The sequence below is a fragment of the Enoplosus armatus genome, chromosome 12 (assembly GCF_043641665.1).
Source record: "Enoplosus armatus isolate fEnoArm2 chromosome 12, fEnoArm2.hap1, whole genome shotgun sequence".
Taxonomy (NCBI): domain Eukaryota; kingdom Metazoa; phylum Chordata; class Actinopteri; order Centrarchiformes; family Enoplosidae; genus Enoplosus; species Enoplosus armatus.
This window is the reverse complement of record NC_092191.1, coordinates 503,331-524,113: the sequence shown is the minus strand read 5'-3', so window position 1 is coordinate 524,113 and position 20,783 is coordinate 503,331. Positions and strand designations below refer to the sequence as shown.

Below are 20,783 nucleotides of genomic sequence, written 5' to 3'. Positions count from 1 at the left end.
AGTCAAAACTAGCTAACTGTTTATAAAGTAGTTAAAACTAGCTAACAGCATATAAAGTAGTTCAAACTAGCTAACTGTATATAAAGTAGTTAAAACTAGCTAACAGCATATAAAGTAGTTCAAACTAGCTAACTGTATATAAAGTAGTCAAAACTAGCTAACTGTATATAAAGTAGTTAAAACTAGCTAACAGCATATAAAGTAGTTCAAACTAGCTAACTGTATATAAAGTAGTCAAAACTAGCTAACAGTATATAAAGTAGTTAAAACTAGCTAACAGTATATAAAGTAGTTAAAACTAGCTAACAGTATATAAAGTAGTTCAAACTAGCTAACTGTATATAAAGTAGTCAAAACTAGCTAACTGTTTATAAAGTAGTTAAAACTAGCTAACAGTATATAAAGTAGTTCAAACTAGCTAACTGTATATAAAGTAGTCAAAACTAGCTAACTGTATCTAAAGCAGTTAAACTAGCTCCACCTGGAGCAGCTACAACAGTAAAATGCTGCTCTAACATTGATGCATCAGTAATAACATTCTAATAATGTCAGATAGAATTAGATATAAGTCCCAGAGTCTGCAGTCTGCAGAACCAGTACTTTTACTACATTAATACATAGTAGTAGTATAGTGTAGTGTATGTATATATATATATATATATATATATATATATATATATATATGTGTGCATAGTGATGAAGACGACGAGTGAGATCATAAAAAACAAATCCAACCTTTTGATTGAAGCAATAAATAAGACAATAAAACACAAAGGATTATCATCATTATTAATATTATTATTATTATGGGCTGAAAATAAATCTGAGAGGTCACAGCTGGTGCTTTCTGGGAGAGAGGAAGAGTGGAAAAGTGCAATTCTGCAGATAAATCTTCTTCATTTGTGGATTATTTAATATTCTACAAACTGGTACTAAAGCATGCAAACACTGAGACATATGGTTTTACCTAACATCAGTAATCAACAAAATGACCCCCCCTCGTCACACTCGTGCTGGTTTGTTGGAGGATTTGTCAGATTGCAGTAAAATGCTGCACCTCCAGTTTACAGCAGATTAGGAGCTCTGGATTATTTACGGGCCCGAGCCTCCAGGAAACAGAGCCAGAGAGAAAGTCTTGCTGGCTGTGATGATGATGATGATGATGATGATAAAGAGGAGCAGGTTGTCATGACGCCGGACTTGTGTCACTGTCACAGTCTACAGACGTTTCTGAGGCACAACCGAATGTTGTGTCTCAAAAACTGACCTGGCTTTGTTTTTTCACTTGATGACTTTTTCTAATTTTCTGAGAAAAAATCCTTCTGTTTGGCATCTTAATCTGTGTCCGCCATCTTTCTTTTAGCTACCAAGAAGCTGATGAACTACATCACTTAATAAACAATGAAAACAAACTAAATTGTAAAGTGGATCTTGGGCCAGGAGTAACCAGCCCAGCCCGCAGCACAGCGGTCCTGAGCGGCCCAGATTTGGTTCTTTGTGAGCGTGCCAACCAGAAGATGTCAAGCCATCTTTTTAAACTGGACCAAACTCCATTGAAAAGTTGAAGTGTTTTAGATGATATCCTTCTCACTATATCAACGGCATCTGGTGAGTATATTTTCAACATGTAGCAGGTCCTGCAGGATCTTCTAAAAGAAAGATGGCACCTCAACAGTGATGAAGGAAGTATTCAGATCCTTTACTCAAGTACCTGTAGCAATACTGCAATATAACAATACTCCATTACAAGTAAAACTTGAAAATGGCGTTTAAGTAAAAACACACACACACACACACACACACACACACACACACACACACACCTCCTGCTGGTAGAAGTGTGTGATATATCACTGAAGAGCTCTTGTTAGTCTTCATCACCACAAGACCTACAAGGTGAGGTCATGTGACAGACAGACAGGTGAAGGCACGGACCTGAGGCTGACTCGACCTCGACCACAGACATCAACACAAGAGGAAAATGCTAGCAAAGTAGCTCGCTAGCCTCGTCGGTCATGTGACCCTCACCTTGCAGGTCGTAGCGGTCCTTCGAGAGTCTCCCATCCGCAGGGAGTCATGCTCATGTCCTCCTGGATCACATGTCTTGGTTTGTGTGTTAGTGTCACCTAGTGTCTGTCTCTTTGGTTATCTGTCACTGTGGGACTAATAAAGTTATCTACAAACCTCCTCTCCACATCGTCTTCAAGCCCCCGAAGTCTCTACTGAGCATGCTCTGTGAAAAAACCAAAGCAGGGAAGCGTGAGGAGACGGGCAGAGGATTTTTGGATGAACCGCCATCTTGGAACGCAGTCTCCACTTGTCATTAACTTAATTAAGGTGGTTTCATGGAGCTTCCTCTTCCTCAAATACAAACAAATAAGTGATGAAGAGCAGCCTGACGAAGGTCTGAGAGGCTCCTCCTCTTCCTGTCCAGTCCTGGAATTCCCTCCTTCTCTCTGACTTAATGATTTCTGACTAATTATCATGGTATGAGGAGGGGCTGAAAGAAAAAGGAGGGACAGATGGAGGAGAGAGGGACAGAGTGATGGAGAGGACGGGGGGGGGGCAGGGGGGCAGACAGGCAGACTGACAGAGAGAAAGACAGACAGACAGACAGACAGACTGACAGAGGGACAGACAGACAGACAGAGAGACAGAAGACAGACAGACTGACAGACAGACAGAGAGACAGACAGACAGACTGACTGAGAGACAGACAGACAGACAGACAGACAGACAGACAGTTGACTCTCTTTTAACTTTTTAAATTCTTAATTCAGAAACTTTTCGTTCCTGAAATGAAAGTCAGAATCAGAAATACTTTATTGATCCTCGGGGGGGAAATTAAAAAACATCAGAAGAACAGAAGAATCGTTCAGACTCAACAAACGTCCAACACATTCATCAACGTCTCCTCGTGGTTACGAACTTTCTAACTTGTAATTCGGACTCCGTGTCCTGTCCACCAGCGAGGGTCCCCTTTGGATCCTTTGACCCCTGACCCTGGAGATAGTTCCTGTCGTTTTCTCAAAATCTGAGCTGGTAGCTGAAGCGTCAGGATTAGGGTCAGAAAAGGGGGGGGTGGACGAAGGGTTGAGAGGGTTTCAGGGTCGGGGTCAAAGGTCCAAGGTTTCAGCTCGGGAAAGTGTCTTCATCTGAAACGGATGAGAAAGTCGAGCGCAGAGATCATGACGTGAACACGAACACTCTTCGTCTTGCTCGTCTCCCACCAGCTGACTGACTGAAACAGGAAGTTGCTAACTGAACTCATGAAGAAAAGAAAAACAGTCCCTCTTGGATGTGTACTTGTCCATTTGGGTCGAGGTATAAATTAGCATCATGCATGAAGCTTATTGGGCGGAGCGGCACGCGTCGGCATCATGTGCTGCAGGCGGCGTGACGCCTGGCGGCCTGGTGGCGTTCGGCTGAACACACTCGGTCTCCGAACAGTATTACATTTTTTAATCATTAGCCATTAGTGCTAATGGCACCAGACAGACTGTAGCTTTCTCTGGATGCTGTTGTTTGTCTGGCTTGGCCTCATGCACTTTAAGGGCTGAGATTACAAAATGTAAATGAGGATGGGGGGTGTGAGGGGGGGTTCAGACCTAATATAAGAGTATATGGTCCAGACTTCCAGACAAAGTCTAATTTAAAAACTGTAATCCCGACCCAGGAGTTGTTTACATCACCGAATTAGGTTAATCTATCCGGACTATTTGCATAAATGTGCATTTATGAATAATTAGTGGGCCACAGAGGCTGTAGGTGGAGAGTGGTGGGCGGGGGGGGGCGAGGGGGGGCGGACGCGTGGCCAGACTATTGTTGCCGTTGACGGCGGAAAACAATAGAGCAGCGAAAACAATGAACAACAAAAACCCTGGGGAGCTGCAGCCGTCTGCCGGCTGAATTACTGCTATCGCTTACAGCCGGCCGACCTGCTGCACGCACCAGCAACACGCCGTTAATTTAATTACAGCTGCCGCTTTAATTGGTCTTATTAACACTCAGTTTAACCCCTCAGCAGCTGGAAACTGTTAAAACCGCCTCTTGAGGTTTTAGCTCCGGAACTGAAAGTCTGAGTGTATAAATCAGTTTTCTGAAACAATAAAATCAAATAAAATCAGATCAAGTTGATTTTCATAGAAATGAACCAAAACCATGAAAATCACAACAGAGTGAACAACAGAACTGGATTTAAACTGGATACAAACACTGGTCTGGACCTTTCAACTGGTTCACTGGTAAACGGTGTGTGATAACACTCAGACCAGCGGTGCATCACTGTACGTACATTTATATACACACTTTACAGGTCTTCATAGGAAGCAGCTCTACAAAAACAACAATTCAACGTCCAATTTCCTGTAAGAAGAAACGATGAGAAAAACACAACTTTAAAAACAGGAATCTGAAATGATCTAAAAGTGAGAGTGACGTTCACAAAATAACTCACTAAAAGTAAAAGAATCATCCAACAACACTAAATGAGAACAATAATAATAATAATCTTAACAGTTTCCAGGGCTCACATGTCTCAGGAGGAAGACTGTGAGATGAAGCTGAAAGCTCTGGAGCTTGACTTGGACCACGCTGTCCCTTTTAGTCAGGAGGTGACTTCAGAACAGTTTCTCATCTTTGAACCATTTTTAAAGTCAAATGTTACTTTGAACAAAGGTCCTTTAATCTTTTCGTGATCAAATTCACTTTCTGTCAAAACTTCGGTTTGTTTATTTTCTTCATTATTCTGTGTCACAAGGACTTCTTTCTGGGATGAGGACTTTGATTTTGGTGTGAGTTTATTGGAGGGGGTCCGAGGTGTCCCTGTCATGACGGAGGGCCTGTAATGAATCTGTCAGCGAGCAGACGGCTGCTGCTCTCTGAAGGTTTCCTGGTGGAGAAGCTGTTGGTCTTTAGAAACAAACCAGGTCTCGGGGGGGACCCGCCTCCTCTTTTCACTGAGGAGGTCCTGAATCTGTGCAGGCCGACCCTCCACGCCAAGATAATCAATGAACCGATTGGGGGGGGGGGGGGGGGGGGGTCATGAAATTTTAATGAAATGTGTCCAGAACAGAAAAGAAGAAGCTGCTGCTTTATGAAAAACTGGTTTAGGTCCTTCATTCAGTTGAACCACATGAATCCAGATTGTTCCAGACTTCAGTCTCAGTTCAAGGTGCATTAAGAAGAAGTACTCAGATCTTTTACTTAAGTACAAATACTATCATAGTGTAGAATTACTATTTAAGTAAAAGTACAAAGGTATTATCACCAAGTACTCATTATGCGTGATGGCCCATTATTATATTATTAGATGATAATTATTGATGCATTCATGTGTAAAGGCCAACTTAAATTTCTTATATATAATACTGTATATATATATACAGTATTATATATAATTACTTTATATACTGCCGGCTAGTTTGTGATCAACAAAGTTTTATTCTAACCTGTAATAATACATCATAATGTATTAGTTTATTATATGAAGTAGTATTATTAATCTGAATCTGAATAGTAACTAAAGCTGTGGAACAGTAAATAGAAATACTCAAGTAAAGTACTAAGTTACTTTCCACCACTGCATTACCTCAACACTACTTTCACAACTTATTATTTATTATTATGTGACTTAAGTTATTATTAATATGACTGCAAAAGTATTGTATTATATTGTTTTGCGTCACAGCTGTGATGGCAAGGTGCTGGGCAAGAATCAGAGTCCGACAAAACACTGGGAACACTGGGAACTCTGGGAACTCTGGGAGCCAAGACAGCACACAGACTAAACACAGAAGCCAGGTGGAGACAACCAACGTCTGATGAAGAGCTGATCATCATCCTCACAGCTGGAGTTCGGACCATGGCTGACCAGAACAAGACGACGTCATAGACCTCCAACATGGCCGCCTCAGAGGGTCGGGCGGGGCCACGTCACCTGACCGAGTCCACCGGTGAGCTTTAAACCTGATCTCTGATCAGAGACGCTCACAGTCCTCGACACGCAGCTCGGTCCCTGCAGGCTGCAGGCGGCAAATTAATTACAAGGCAGAAATAAAACGATGAAGACGTGAAGGATGAAGATAAAACTCTGCACGAGGATGAAAAGCTCAGAGGGAGCAAAAGAATAAAAGACCTTAATCTGAAGATTATTCAAACCCGCATAATCAATCAATCTCCTCCTTCATATAATGGTAATCCACATTGTTTTAAAAATGAACATACGTTTCTGTGGCGCGCGCACACACACACACACACACACACACACACACACACACACACACACACACACACACACACAGGGTTTAATCCAGCACCTTCTTTTCAGCTTACACGAGTCAAACTGATGTTGTGATTTTGTGAAAACCTTTATAATCTGTAAAAACTCTGGAGCTGCGTCATCGTTTTATTACGACTGCAGATAAAGCTGCAGAAGAAGAACGAGGGAAGCTGTGTGTGTGTGTGTGTGTGTGTCTCTTTTCAATCATGTGTTTTATATTTATTTTGTATGCAAAAGTTATGACGTCCACAAGAAATGGATCTGGATCCATATATCATCTAGTTATTATTATTATTATTATTATTGTTAATAACAACAACAACAACAATAATAATAATTATTATTAGTAGTAGTAGTAGTAGCAATAGCAATAATAATAATAATGCATTTTATTTATAGAGCACTTTACATGGTACTCATAGACACGTAAGACACTGTGATGGTCCTGATGGTGGCGCTAGAGGAACAGGAAGTCACTGAAATAATTACACTGTAAAAACATAACAAGCTGCCTCAGAGCTCAATAGTTTGTTTATTATAGCTCAGTTATTGATATTCTTCCTCTTCAGTGTTTCCTGGACAAACGAACTCCAGATGTTTCAGGTCTCTATGAACACACACACACACACACACACACACACACACACACTGCTCTTCCTGTAGATCAGTTTCTTTACTCACCTGTGAACGTCTGTGCAGGTGTTTTCCTCTGGTTCATACTGGGTCACGACCTGTATCACTGTGACACATGTGTGTTTGAATATTTGAATCATTTAGTAATTATTCCGATGACGTGATGCTGTTGTTCAGGAAGTTTACACAACATGAAATATGACATAAATATTATCATTAGAGTGTATGGAAACGTCTCTGCGTCTGAATGAATGAATTCAGTCTGAACACACACTTCATTCACACGTCTCTGTCTCTGTCTCTGTCTCTGTCTCCGTCTCGTTGTGGACGTCCAACCTTTTCTGTGAAACTAGAAAATATTTAAGGATGCAGGAAAAGGTCTCTGACTTCTTACAGTTAATATTATTAATGTTTTACATGTTCAAACTTAATAACTCACGCAGCGTCTTCTGTTTTTAAATATAGACGAGAAAGTAACTAAGTACATTTATTCAACACTTCAGTACAATATTGAGGTACTTGTACTTTACATGAGCATCTCATGTTTCTGCTACTTTCTACTTCTACTGCAGTACATCTCAGAGGGAGACATTGTACTTCATACTTCCTACATGTATTCATTATTTATAGACAGCTGACGAAGATTTTACTTCTTCTTTAAAATATGATGCCTTTTATTTTCCAGAGCTTGTTGAGTCGTTTTATTCCTTCAAGTCAGGTTTTATTTTAAAACAGAGAGCTGTAAGAATGTACTTTCCTGTTTCAGGCTGCAGAACTGAAATATCGTCACTCATTCATTCATATAATAATCAAATGAGACGGAAGCATAACGAGTACTTTTGATTCTTTAAGTAGCCTACATTTGGATAATAATACTTTCACTTCGGTGGGATTTTCGATGCAGCACACTTGTCATAATTTACTGTACACATATATGTATACACACACACACATATATAATGAAGTGTGTGTTGTACTGACAGAAACAGGCTGTTATCAGCAGCTGCAGTCAAGTGAAAATCAGCTGTTACAGAAAATGAAGCTCCTCATGATGAAAGTCAGTTTGTAAAATTAGGGCCAAGTTAGTGTTTAATCCCTCGGGATTGACTGCAGGCTGGCAGGCAGAGTGTGTGTGTGTGTGTGTGTGTGTGTGTGTGTGTGTAAGAAGGTAAAAATGGTCAACTGGTTTTAAAAAGCAATTAGAGGAATCTGCTTATCAGAGATAATTAAAGCAAATTTGAGGCTGTTTTTAAACTCTTTAATCTCTCTCTGTCTTCCTTTTTATTTATTTTTATTGTGACGTCCAAATCAACTGAAACAGATTAAAGATTACAGCTCAATCATTTCAATGAGACATCATTCATGCTATTATTATTATTATTATTATTATTATTATGATCATTCTCTTCATTTATGTTTTCTAAAGGTTAAATTAAACCAAACGAGCTTTAAGAGGCCTCATGAACATTTTGTGTCGTGAATTCAAGGAATAAAAATGCAGCAACAAACATCTGAGAAACAAAATAATATCATTATTAAATAATAATGACATGTTCAATAATTATCATTTCTATGGCTGTGAGAACAATTTAACATAATTTAACATTTCTGCAGCTTCAGATGCAACAAGTGAAGAATTCCTCGAAAAACTGCCTGTAAAAAGAATTATTATAGTATTTTGTATTATTTATGATCTTTACAATTAAAGGAATCATCATAAACAGCTGGTTTTAATTCAGTTTATTTGTTTTTATTTGATTTCTTACCGCTAACCACCTCCCTATACATACTACTACACTATTATGTGATATATAAATATATATATTTATATATAAATATATATATATATGTATATTAAATTCGATGCCTGGTGGCGTGTAAACATTAGCAGCCCCATGTCACGCGCAGTTTGTAGCCTCTGCGTGTTTATTGAAATTGAAATAATATAAGTAGAGATTAAAGATCAGATGAAGGGAATATAAATATAATATAATAATCAATCAACTTGATTTGATTTTTTTAACACTTGAAACGTGATTGACCTGTTTACATCATCATCATCGTGGTTTGAAGGTGCCGTCTCGGGTCCTGGTTCTGTACCTGATCCTCCTGTGTGCCCAGTCCCGTCTCGGACTCTCGTCCTCTGATCAAAGATAAACAACATGAATTAAAAACTCTCCTCTTCTGTCCACTCAGAGAAAATCCTGATCGGATTGAAGGAAAATTGGTGGCAATTAATCCTCCGGGATTGAGAGCAGAGGAGAGGAGAGGGAGCCTCCCCCCCGCCGGAGCTCTCACTTCTGATTGGATGCTGCTGTGATCCCCTGAGACTGGAGCCACATAAATGGAGCCCGCCACCGGGACTGTCCCGGTCTGTCCATCATCCCCGTCACTTGAGAAGGACCAGAGTTCAGCCTCCTGATGAGCAGCATGACGGCCCGGGAGGAACTCGGCGAAGAGAAGCCCAAAGTCAAGATGTTATCTCCGGGATTTGGGATCGACAAGTCCCGACTGCACGGCTCCGGGTTCCGGTCCAAAGGCTTTGCCATCACCGACCTGCTGGGCCTGGAGTCGGACCTTCAGGCGCGGCAGCAGCCCGGCGGTCCCCCGGGTTCGGGCCTGTCGGCGGCGGGCTCCGGGCCCGGGGCGGAGCCGCAGGGAATCGGCGGCGGCCTCGGCGGGTTCTCCTTCCCGGGAGGGTCTCTGCCGCTGGGCCTCGGCTTCCTGTGCAGCCTGGCGGCCCAGCAGCCCGCCGGAGCGCCCTGCTTCCTGCCGGGACACCTGCCGCTGCTGCAGGCCCGGGCCGACAGCCACTACCTGCAGAACCTGGAGGCCCAGAGGGACGCTTACTCCGGTACGGCTCGGCTCGGCTCGGCCCGACCCTACTCTGTTATTCTGCCGAAGGTTTTAAAGTGGAGCTGCTCATGTGATGTGGTGCTGAAACGGGACCTTTGTCGCCTCGGTTCATCTCGGGCTTTTGAACCTCAACTTTTTTCAACTCAACTCAACTTTTACTCGCTTTTTAATGCGTTTGATTCTTCTTCTTATCTTTCTGTAAAGCCCGCCTTTGATAATAATAAAAAGTGGCTCGGCCCGGCCCTTGAAACCTTCTTTTAGGTTTGGCTTTTTTCCGTGTAGAATTATTTCACTTTGTGTATTTGATTGAGTCTTAATCTGGACCTGATTTTGTAAAACTGTTGTTTTTCAGCGTCAGGTTCGTTTTTGTAACAGAAACAGTTCAGGAAAATCCGTTTTTTGCCGCTTCGCTTAAACTACAAAAACGAATTCACTGTATTAATAATGTATTAATATTATATTAATTTGACTCAGGGTTTCAATGACTCGTTGTTTAATGATCAGGAGGAAACGCGGAGAATGTAAACGGACTCAACAGGCGTCAGAAATGACTTGTCATCAGCAGAAATCGATAAAGCTCCAGTCAGACTTTTTCTTTCTTTGGTTTCCCGCGCGCGAGTCCTCATTTGTCGATCAATATTCGTCGATACGTAGATCGATAACTGACAGCTGGTCAGTCAGAATAACGAGTTTCTTGTGCTGCAGATGAAGAGTGTCTGTCTGACCGCAACGACTCCAAAAGCTCCGCGAACTCTCAGAAGAGGAAGAAGAGGAGACACAGGTGAGGAAGAGCTCTTCACCTTCATCCTTCAGTCTGTCCAACATCCGGGACTTTAGGGGGGAACTCGAAGTCATGTGAAATTAAAACAGTGTCATTGATTTGATTTGATTTAATTATTCCTGCTCAAAATCTAAACTATTTTATGTTTGAATTTTCTGACATCTGACTGTGCTTCAAAAACAGCACACAGACAGAAGATAATAAACACATGATAAACATTCACAAACAAAATAGAAATACGGTTGAAAATGCAGACTAAGAAATCATTCTGTTGTTGGGGAAATTACATTTGGTATTTGGACGCGAACGGTTTTCGAAGATTTTCATTTTGACGAGGAGGTGAAAATAAAAGTGGTATTTCACGACTTTCCTCTGTGTCTGTCCTCCAGAGCTCCGCTCAGTTTTGACCTTGTCTCTGTTGCAGGACGGTGTTCACGTCCCACCAGCTGGAGGAGCTGGAGAAAGCTTTCCATGAAGCTCATTACCCCGACGTCTACGCCCGAGAGATGCTCGCCATGAAGACGGAGCTGCCCGAGGACAGAATACAGGTGGGACATCATCAACACACAGCTGATCGATCATTGATTATCAGCTGACAGGTCCCACATCTGACCGCAGCCTGAAGGAAGACAGACTCTTCATAAGAACTATAAAATATATTTGTTCATGGAGATCAGGCTGCTTTTGAATTTACATTTGGAAATAAACAAAAAGTTCATGAAGAAGTCCAAGTCCAAAAAGGCAAATGTAAGTCATTAAGTGTATTATTAATTATTATAGTTTTTATTATTATTATTATTATTATTATTAGAGATGAAGAGTCTTTCTAACTGAGGAAAAGATATTAAGTCTGATTTTAATGAAAATAAAGATCAGATAATTAGATAATTAATTAATATGAGCACTTAATGTGTTTCTCAAGTGGTTCCCAACATGGGGGTCAGGAATCCTCCAATGGGTCACAAGAGAAATGTGACGGGTCACAAGAACAAAAGAAAAACCTGAACTCAAGGTCCACTGGCTTGCTTTCTTCTGGAGCTTTCAACCACACATTTAAAACAGTTAGCCGCATTTTTCCGGGTCGGGTTATGAATTGTTTTGTATTTTCTTGTATTTTTCCAGGTGTGGTTCCAGAACCGGCGGGCGAAGTGGCGAAAGCGTGAGAAGTGTTGGGGTCGCAGCAGCGTCATGGCGGAGTACGGCCTGTACGGAGCGATGGTGCGTCACTCCATCCCGCTGCCAGAGTCCATCCTCAACTCCGCCAAGAACGGCATGATGGGATCCTGCGCCCCCTGGCTGCTCGGTGAGCCGCATACACGTCAGTGCCACGCACACGCACCACACCATGCATCAATACACACTGAACACACAGCACGGTTCAAACAGCGTCTTCATCTTTCAATAGAACTATCTCACAGCTGAGACGAGGCCTGTTAGACTCAAGCGTCAATGTTCCGATTAGTCGAGTCGTAGTTGGTGAGAGCCGTTCTTTTATATTTCACTGCCTGAATCCACTCAGTCCAGCCAGTCACTTTATTAACATCACACATTTCAAACAGAGGGATCTGGCGTCACCTTGTGTAATGTTGACCGATGGTTGTAATACGAGTCATTTAGTGATGGGATGTGTCATCATTATCCTAACGATCCCATCACTATTACATTTCACTCAAATAACAGACCTCAAATTATGAAGCGTTTTGCTGGTAACATTTGAGTAAATTAGTAAATGACGTCAGTTAGCTTAGCATAATCAGAAACACACAGATGTCTCCATGTCTGCAGACAGAAAGAAAACTTCAACCTACATTTACAAACATTCATCTCTTAGCCTTTTTAGTTATGCTAGCTTGCGATGCTACATTGACTTCCTGTTTACATTAGTTGACTGCTCCTGATTGGACAGCGCTACAGATGTTTCCCAGCAACAGATTCACAGGTCACTGAAGTCTTTACCAGCTGAGATTGAGCTGTTAGTTTTAATGGTGCAACCTGATTCAGTGACTCACTGGTTAGAAACTAGTCAGTAGTTACTGAGAACTCAGGAAGTGAAGATTTAAGAAGAGCTGCTTCAGCTCCGTCCAGAATCTGAATCTCTTCAGTATCTTATTTTAACCAGTGGACTGAACTGGATCTCTGTCTCTGTCCCCACAGGAATGCACAAGAAGTCTATAGAAATGTCCAAAAAGTGCTCCAGCCCTCCGCAGTCGGACTCGACGCGCTCCGACTCGTTCTGCGACGCCTCCCGAGCCTCGCCGCCGCCCCGTCGCTCTGAGGTGGTGCACGAGGCGGGGGAGGAGGAGGAGGAGCTGCTGGAGATGGAGGAGGAGATGGAGGAGGAGGTGGCCATCGACCTGTCCAGCTCCTCCAAACAGCAGCAGCAGGAGGCCGGAGGCTCGATACGGTCCGCCTCCTCGCCACGGCGGCAGAGCGGCGGCGACTCGGACGAACACAGCTGAAGGTTGGAGGAGTCAAATGTGGTCGGACTGAAGACGTGGTGACTGTTTGATGATGACGCTGGGAGCACAGGGATTTGATTGGCTCTTCTTTCAGGGATCACATGAACAGCCAATGAGTGAACAGCCATTATGTCCTTTGTTACTATGCAAGTTATAACATAAAGCTTTAAGGGGAAGTATGCTAAGATATTAGCCTGTGGTTACTATTCTACGATATTAGAATGTTAGTATGTTAGCATGCTAATAAATGTTAGTATGCTAAACTAGTAGCCTGTCTATAATATTTTAATATGCTAACAAACATTTACTGGTTATTGAATGTGTAATATTACATTGCTAGTATTTTAGCGAACTTAAATAGGCTATGCTAAACTTTTAGCATGTGGGCAATATTGTATAATGACAAACATATAATATTAAAGTGCTGGTATATTGGTGGACAATAAGCTAACAAGTGTTAACTGGTAATGAAATAAAAAATATTAGCGTATTAGTAAGCTAACAACCCTCAGGACATTACAGGCTGATGTTGAAAGCAGTGAAGTTTAGGGACAAAAATACTTTTATGATGACTTTTTGAGTCACTTATCCAGGGATTTTTAAAACTACCGTACTTACATTGTTAAATGTAGCTCTGCTAGCGAACTCTCTGTGCTCCCAGGATGGAAACAAGCTAACGTAACGAGGGACGCCGCCGCACCACACTCAGATCGCCCTCGAGGAATCGGACTGAGAGTCTTTTCTAAAAGACCTGTGAACTGTTTCAGGAGGATGTAAATGATGAAGTCTCTGTCTGTGTGTTTATTATTGTCTTGTTCTGAGAGCATGTTTTATATCTGTGTTTTCTGGAAAATAAGAGGCTATTTAATGTTTTATTCCTGTTGGTTTCTGTGTGTTTTATAGTTGGACTGTCTGCCGAGCACTGACCAGCCTTGACTGAAGCTCTGTGAATGAATGTAATTTAAATGTAATATTTAAAGAAGTCGGTTTATTATTATTATTATTATTATCATTATTATATATGTATGTACAGCAGCAGGTTCAACAGGTTGGTGAATAAAAAACAGTATTTTTGGAATCACTTTGACTTTCATTTTGATCATTCAACACAACACAAACATTGCAGAATATTTTACTGTAATGTTCCGTTTAATTAACATATGATTAATGAGAATGAATGAGACTAATGAAACTGTCACAGTTCTATGTCCCAAATGTCTGATTTTTCAGGAGGAAAACCTCACGTATGCTTAAAATAGGTTAAGACTTTGATTTTAATTTGGAACATAATACACATAGAGATTTACACCATTTTGATTTACATTTCCAAGTTTGAACATTGAACATTCATGTTTGAAAATGTATAATTACTGCCAAAATGAAAAGGAAAACAAAATCAACAACTTTCTTTTGCTACATGTGAGGATAACGCTGACATGATGAATATGAAATTGACTTTTCATTTGACGATTTTCAAAAATTGTGAAACCTAAACTTCAATGAATTTGCAAACTGGACTTCTGAATTTGAATCGTACCCTGATTTGAGCCCATTTGGCCTTTTTCATTTTCCGTTGTTTTTCATTAATCGTTGACTGACAGATTTCACAAAAGAGGCATCAGAGTAATTGGTAAAATTGGATTTGATGATTTTACATTTCAATTTGATCATATAACGTGCATATTAATGAAATTTAAGGTGAAAAGTTTATCGTTTTCCACGTTATAACAAGATATTTTCATGTTATTATGACAAACAAACTTATCACGTTATAACAAACTTTTCTTGTTATAACAATATACTATTTATCTTGTGATAATGTGAAACGTTTCATGTTATAATGCAATAACTTATCATATAACCTCCGAGCCCCACTCATTCTTCCTTCTGTACATCTGCATTTTAAAATCCTTCGTAGTGTATGCACACTTATCACAAAATCATCCACCGTGCTCAATAACAGCAGAATCTCGCCATGCCTCAAGCCAAGCATGAAGCAGAACTTAATCAAATTGTGTAAACAAGCCATTTTCAATTCAATTCTGTTCTACGCTCACCGTTTCCTCATTCCAACATTTCACGTTATAACAGTGGCAGTAATATGCTTCCATATTTACGCATTCAGTGAGATGTTCATTAGTACAATTTCATTCTTTATGAGTCACAGTTAGTGTAGTTAGTAGGAATGATATCAATGATTTAAGATATTTCAGTATATTATAAAATACTTCATTACTTCACAATTAGATGTCTGAAATTGTAAATTGACTTAATAAGAAACGATTCATTACATTTAGTTTGAAAAAAGACAAATAAAGTCATAATTGTTGTCTTAAATTTGAAAGAAAGATAAAAAGAGTTTGACTGTTTCTGTAAGTTGTTCTTGACATTTTTCTCCCCTCAATATTAACGCCAGAACTGTACCACAGAAAGCCAAAAACAAAATTATTTAAAGATATGAAGTATTAAAATACAATATTCATCGAGACAAGAAGAACTATTAAAAACTATTACACTCGAAGCTTGTAAAAACAGTTATCTGCGCTCATTAACTTCAGTAGAGCAGCAGGGACTTTTACATTAGAAGCCATTAGCCGTTGGACGAGTCAACTACGTCACTTCCGTTTTCCGCATCAGCCTTTTTTTTTTTTGCTAAGCTAGCAGGCTGCTAAGTGCGCGAATTCGTAAATATGGCGGATTTAGTCATTTTTAAAAATGAAATCACGCTCATCGTGAATAACCTGGCCAAGGCGGTGGTGACGGAGATTTTTACCGCGGCGGAGAAAGTCTCTTTGAATAAACAAAACCTCGAAACGGAGGTAAGCTACCGCGGCTAACTGTAGCTAACAGCTAACTCTACGTTAACTCTTTCGGTTCCAGGGGCTCCCGGTGTAATGACAGGAGGAGCGTTAGTGGAGTCAGAGATTATAGGGTTAGCTAACTGTTATAATGTTAAACAAGAGTTTGACTTTACACTCATAGTTCTCACATAGTTACACCAAACCCCATTGAAAAATCCTCTAATTTAAGCATTTTCATTTTGTCAGCCAATTTACGTTCTACAGTTCAGCATGTCCTCAGTTTACTCACAGCAGCTGCAACAAGTAGAGCTACCTGAGCGGCTTCTGCGTTTGTCACCTGTAGTCTCCCTTGTAGTCTCCCCCGTAGTCTCCCCTGTAGTCTCCCTTGTAGTCTCCCCCTTAGTCTCCCTTGTAGTCTCCCCCGTAGTCTCCCCTGTAGTCTCCCTTGTAGTCTCCCCCTTAGTCTCCCTTGTAGTCTCCCTTGTAGTCTCCCCCGTAGTCTCACCTGTAGTCTCCCTTGTAGTCTCCCTTGTAGTCTCCCCCGTAGTCTCACCTGTAGTCTCCCTTGTAGTCTCACCTGTAGTCAAGTAATTTTTCAGGCCAAAACTCTGTCAGTCTCTCCTATGTGAAGATTCTCTGCTTTTTCTCTTTCACATTATTATTAATGTTATTGTTATTAGATATTATTTATATTATTATAACAGAAAGTCTTTGGGGCTTTTTGACTGTTGTACAAAACAAGACATTTGAAGACGTGTTGGATTTGTTTTACTGTTTTATAGATTCAATCATTAATCTATTAATCAAAAAAATCAGTAAAAGATGAATTGATAATCAAAATAAGCGTTACTGACAGCATGACATGGAATTGATATTTTGAGATGTTGATGTGACTATGAAATCAATCAAAGCCACATTACATGTCAAACTACATAACAGTACTTAATTACACTCATGATAATTGATGCTTTTACTTTTAGTTAATGATGACGTGGCTGTCAGCAAACTCACTCACGTTGTTGTTTCTGAACTGAACTGTGCCGTTGATCCGTTGACACGCTGTTATGAAAAGTGTTTAATGAAGAATCTTTAGTTTTATGGTTAAACTGGTTTAAATGAAGATAAAACGCCTAATAACTACAGTTTCAGTGATTTCTGTGATTGTTTCAGGAGAAACTCGGCACTCTGGTGGACAGTTTGTGTGTTGAAGCTGTTGATAAAATCCTGAAGATGGTTGAGGCGGCTGCTGTGAAGCAGGAGGAGGCTCCAGGAAACCTGAAGGATCCACCTGAGTCTGATGAGAGCAGCGAATGTCTAATGAAGACAACAGAAGGTGAGCTGAGAACACATGAAGCCCCTTTCATACAGGGAAGCTGTACGTTACTGAGAGACCCAACCCAGGACCGCATTTCTTGGTCTCTGTGTCAATATGTCTGATACCTGAGTGGATCAGGTCTGACTGTCCTCAGGTCAGATCAGGTCTCATGTGAAATCTGGACCATCTGATCTGAAGCGGTGATCCATCAGTGTTTCTTGTGTTTTCTGTGTGTTTCAGGCGAAGACGGTTGTGGTGAGCGCCCCCCCACAGAGCAGACCTACATCCTGGTTTACGGGGTTGGTGAATGAATCCACACTAACAGTCAGAGAAGCAGAGATCCTCCGAGCTCTGAACAAACTCAACTCTGGTTACTGTTTTCTGTTTTGTAGAGTGCTGCTGTCGACTCAAAGTGTCTGCTGGTGTCAATGCAGAGTGATGCTAATGCTAATGCTAACGGTGAGTTTATCTGCTCCGTTTATTCAGCCAATCACCAGATGATTCCAACGTTAACTATTGTCCTTTGATCAGATAATTCCTGATCCTTAGTTGATCCCTGTCTGGAACTCGAGAGTTATTTGTTGTTGTGCTGCAGGTGAAAGTAAAGCCGCGGATGCGACGGGTGAAGCCACGACTCTGCACAGCGAGCCCTCCCCCTCCCCTTCCCCTCAGGCCGACGTCCCCGACCACGAGTACGCTCGGCCGTCCTCGCCGCTGCCCAGCGCCGCCTTGGTGGTGGAGGACAGAGCCTCCGCAGGGCGCAGCAGGAAACAGCGCTGCAGCAGGCGGAAAACAGACACCAGCATGTCTCAGACGGCAGAGACAACAGAAAGTCACCTGCAGTGTTTGAAGTGTGGGATGCTGTTTCCAAACGCAGAGCGACTCTCCGACCACCAGAAGAAGTCTCACCCGGTGTGCTCGGTGTGCGCGACGCCATTCACCGGCATCCTGAGACTCCGCGAACACGAGATTAAAGAGCACGGGCTGCTGCCGTACACCTGCGACTACTGCCCCAAGAGATTCAACCACAAAGCTCACCGCAACCTGCACGTGAAGGCCCGGCACACCGGGGAGAAAACCTGCCACTGCGACATCTGCGGGAAGGGCTACTCCTGCATCAGCGTGCTGAAGACGCACAGGATGACCCACTTCGAGAAGACGTTCATCTGCGACGTCTGTGGGAAAAGCTTCTACCACGCTTGTCACCTGACGCGCCACAAACTGGTGCACCAGGAGGTCCGGCCGTACCAGTGCTCCACCTGTGGGAAGGGCTTCACCCAGACCGCCAATCTGCGCAGCCACCAGGTGATCCACACCGGAGAGAGGCAGCTCTGCTCCATCTGCGGCAAGAGCTACCGCTGCCTGAAGAACCACGTCATCAGCAAACACTCGCACGAGCTCCCCGCCGACGAGCTGCCGGCCAGCGACACCATCATCACCTGCGAGGTGTGCGGCAAGAAGTTCCCCAACCCGTCGCAGTTTAAAGTTCACCAGAGGAGCCACACAGGAGAGAAACCGTTCCACTGCGACATCTGCGGGAAGAGTTACCGCCTGAAGGAGCTGTTGAGGGACCACAGGTACACCCACACCGGGGAGAAGCCCTACAGGTGTACCCTCTGCTCCAAAACCTTTAACCTGGCCACCAGCTTCATGAGGCACCGCAGCATCCACACCGGAGAGACGCCGTACAGCTGCCTGGACTGCGGGAAACACTTCCGTCTGCTCACCTTCCTGAAGGCTCACCTGCAGACCAAAGCTCACCTGAAGCAGACGCAGCCTGTCACCTCGGACTGAGACCAGGTTAGATCAGGGTCACTGTTACACTGTATGGCGGACAGCTGAGCCCTCCCTCCACATGTGACAGTGACTCCAGGTTCATTACCCAGCTGGTTTCAGTCTTTCCTCCAGATGTTGACCCAGCTGCAGGGACTTGATGCCATTCAGACTCTCTGTGTCCCTTTGCTGGATCTGAGGAGACCGAAACAGGAAAAACAGCACTTTTATATAGTGTTGTAATGTATGTTGGTCTTAGATCTGAACTTGGATCAGTTTGAACAGATTCAACGCTGTGAGCAGCAAAGTGGACAGAAAAGTAAAACAGACACATGAAGTACTGACAGTTTTAATGTCCTGCAGGTTGAACCTTCTGCTTCACTGCAGGTCAACATCACCATCTTCTTCAGACATGCTGAGACGTATGAAAATAAAATTAAGTGCTTTGAATAATAATAATGTGTCTCTGAATGTGTGACTTCTGCAGCCACTGATTTGAACCTGGTTCAGTAGCACTAAACCCAACTAGTGTCTCTTTAATGAAGGGGATCAGATTGTGTTGTGGTTGTTTGGATCAGCTGATCTGTCCTGTTTGATTTTCTATCAGCAGATTAACAATCAGAGACAAACAGGATCATTAAAAGTCATAAAGGTGATTAAATCTATCGTACAAACACAAAGGTGGGATTAACTGTTGTATACATCCTTTAATCTGACCTCTGGTCTGTAGGAAAACACACAAACAGTCCTGCAGGATTACTGAGGAGCATCGGTTATCATCTGATTATCTGCGATCAGTCAAACAGATTAAAGTATTTGATGAAAACAGCAGTCAGATAGATTCATGTGAATCTGAGGAGGCAGCAGATCTCAGGTCAGAGGTCACTGAGCAGCAGCAGCAGCACTGGTTCTGACTGGAAACCAGCAAGAACAAACTCACCAGTTACACTGGTTTGTTTTTCTGGAGGACGTGTGCAGCAGAGTCCTCATGTTTGTGGCTTTTGTAACTTTAAATGTTCAATTATAATTTATGTTTTGAATTATCATGGTATATATTGTTTTTGTATCTTTGTGTCTCATCAGTTATTTTATGATTCTGATAAAACACTTTAACATGAAATATAAATACATGTAAAACTGATCAAACTAATTGATCCAGAGCTGATCTTCAGTGTGCAGTACCTGAGCAGACCTACAGGGGGCAGCAGCCATTTAATAATGTTCACGCTATGATTTCCTTAATTAACCACCTTCTTATCTTATTCTGATTAATAATTCAGCCTCAGTCTGTTTAACCCTTTCAGTTTCAGGCCTTGTAGCGCCGCCGCCCATATAAAGAGCAGGAGATGTTGAAGAAGCAGCTGGACAGACAGGAGACACATTGATTAACAAAAAGATGAGAGACACCGGAAAGAAAGAGACAGCAACACTAAATGAAGAACCAAAAGCTAATGACAGCTGCAGCCTCCTTCCATCCACCTGCCCAGGTAAATACAGGGTGAGTTAAGACCAGCATCACAAGGACACCTGCCAGCCTCTGCACTGGTCTAAGGTGCTGATGCACTGGACTTTATCAGAACCAATACGCCCAGTGAGGTCACCCAGTCTGAATCTTATAGCGCCAGCCTGTTTCAGAGCTGTTGGACTGCTTCACTCACTGTGACCTTTCAGTGACTGCCAGTGACTTCATCACTTCCTGTTTCTCCTTCATAGCAGGAAGAAGCCACTCGGGTACTCTATAGAGTCTTTGACACGCCAGTGTAGGGTCCTCGAGGAGGTGCTGGTTTGTCCAAAAACTGGAGGAACGAAGACCAACAGCTGCTCCTGCATCTCTGGAGACATCGGAGACACGAGTGAACCTGGTCAGTTCGATCCTGACAGTGTC

General features: G+C 42.2%; 2 protein-coding genes across 2 annotated transcripts; both read left to right on the top strand.

Annotated features, from left to right (window-relative positions):
* The first annotated feature begins 9,334 nt into the window (after positions 1 to 9,334).
* On the top strand, positions 9,335 to 13,009 carry vsx1 (visual system homeobox 1 homolog, chx10-like). The gene is made up of 5 exons (XM_070916439.1): positions 9,335 to 9,767; positions 10,475 to 10,550; positions 10,975 to 11,098; positions 11,673 to 11,868; positions 12,705 to 13,009. The coding sequence occupies exons 1-5, from the start codon at positions 9,335 to 9,337 to the stop codon at positions 13,007 to 13,009; spliced, it is 1,134 nt and encodes a 377-aa protein (XP_070772540.1).
* Positions 13,010 to 15,699: 2,690 nt separating this feature from the next.
* LOC139293930 (oocyte zinc finger protein XlCOF6-like) lies at positions 15,700 to 19,333 on the top strand. The gene is made up of 5 exons (XM_070915613.1): positions 15,700 to 15,828; positions 16,981 to 17,143; positions 17,366 to 17,424; positions 17,518 to 17,584; positions 17,721 to 19,333. The coding sequence occupies exons 1-5, from the start codon at positions 15,700 to 15,702 to the stop codon at positions 18,917 to 18,919; spliced, it is 1,617 nt and encodes a 538-aa protein (XP_070771714.1). The 3' UTR covers positions 18,920 to 19,333.
* Positions 19,334 to 20,783: the final 1,450 nt, after the last annotated feature.

Coding starts and splice junctions, on each gene's coding strand:
- vsx1 (XM_070916439.1), top strand. CDS start 9,335: ATGAGCAGCATGACGGCCCGGGAGGAACTCGGCGAAGAGAAGCCCAAA. Junction 9,768..10,474: donor CCAGAGGGACGCTTACTCCG/GTACGGCTCGGC, acceptor CTTGTGCTGCAG/ATGAAGAGTGTCTGTCTGAC. Junction 10,551..10,974: donor AGGAAGAAGAGGAGACACAG/GTGAGGAAGAGC, acceptor TCTCTGTTGCAG/GACGGTGTTCACGTCCCACC.
- LOC139293930 (XM_070915613.1), top strand. CDS start 15,700: ATGGCGGATTTAGTCATTTTTAAAAATGAAATCACGCTCATCGTGAAT. Junction 17,144..17,365: donor TCTAATGAAGACAACAGAAG/GTGAGCTGAGAA, acceptor TGTGTGTTTCAG/GCGAAGACGGTTGTGGTGAG. Junction 17,425..17,517: donor CCTACATCCTGGTTTACGGG/GTTGGTGAATGA, acceptor TCTGTTTTGTAG/AGTGCTGCTGTCGACTCAAA.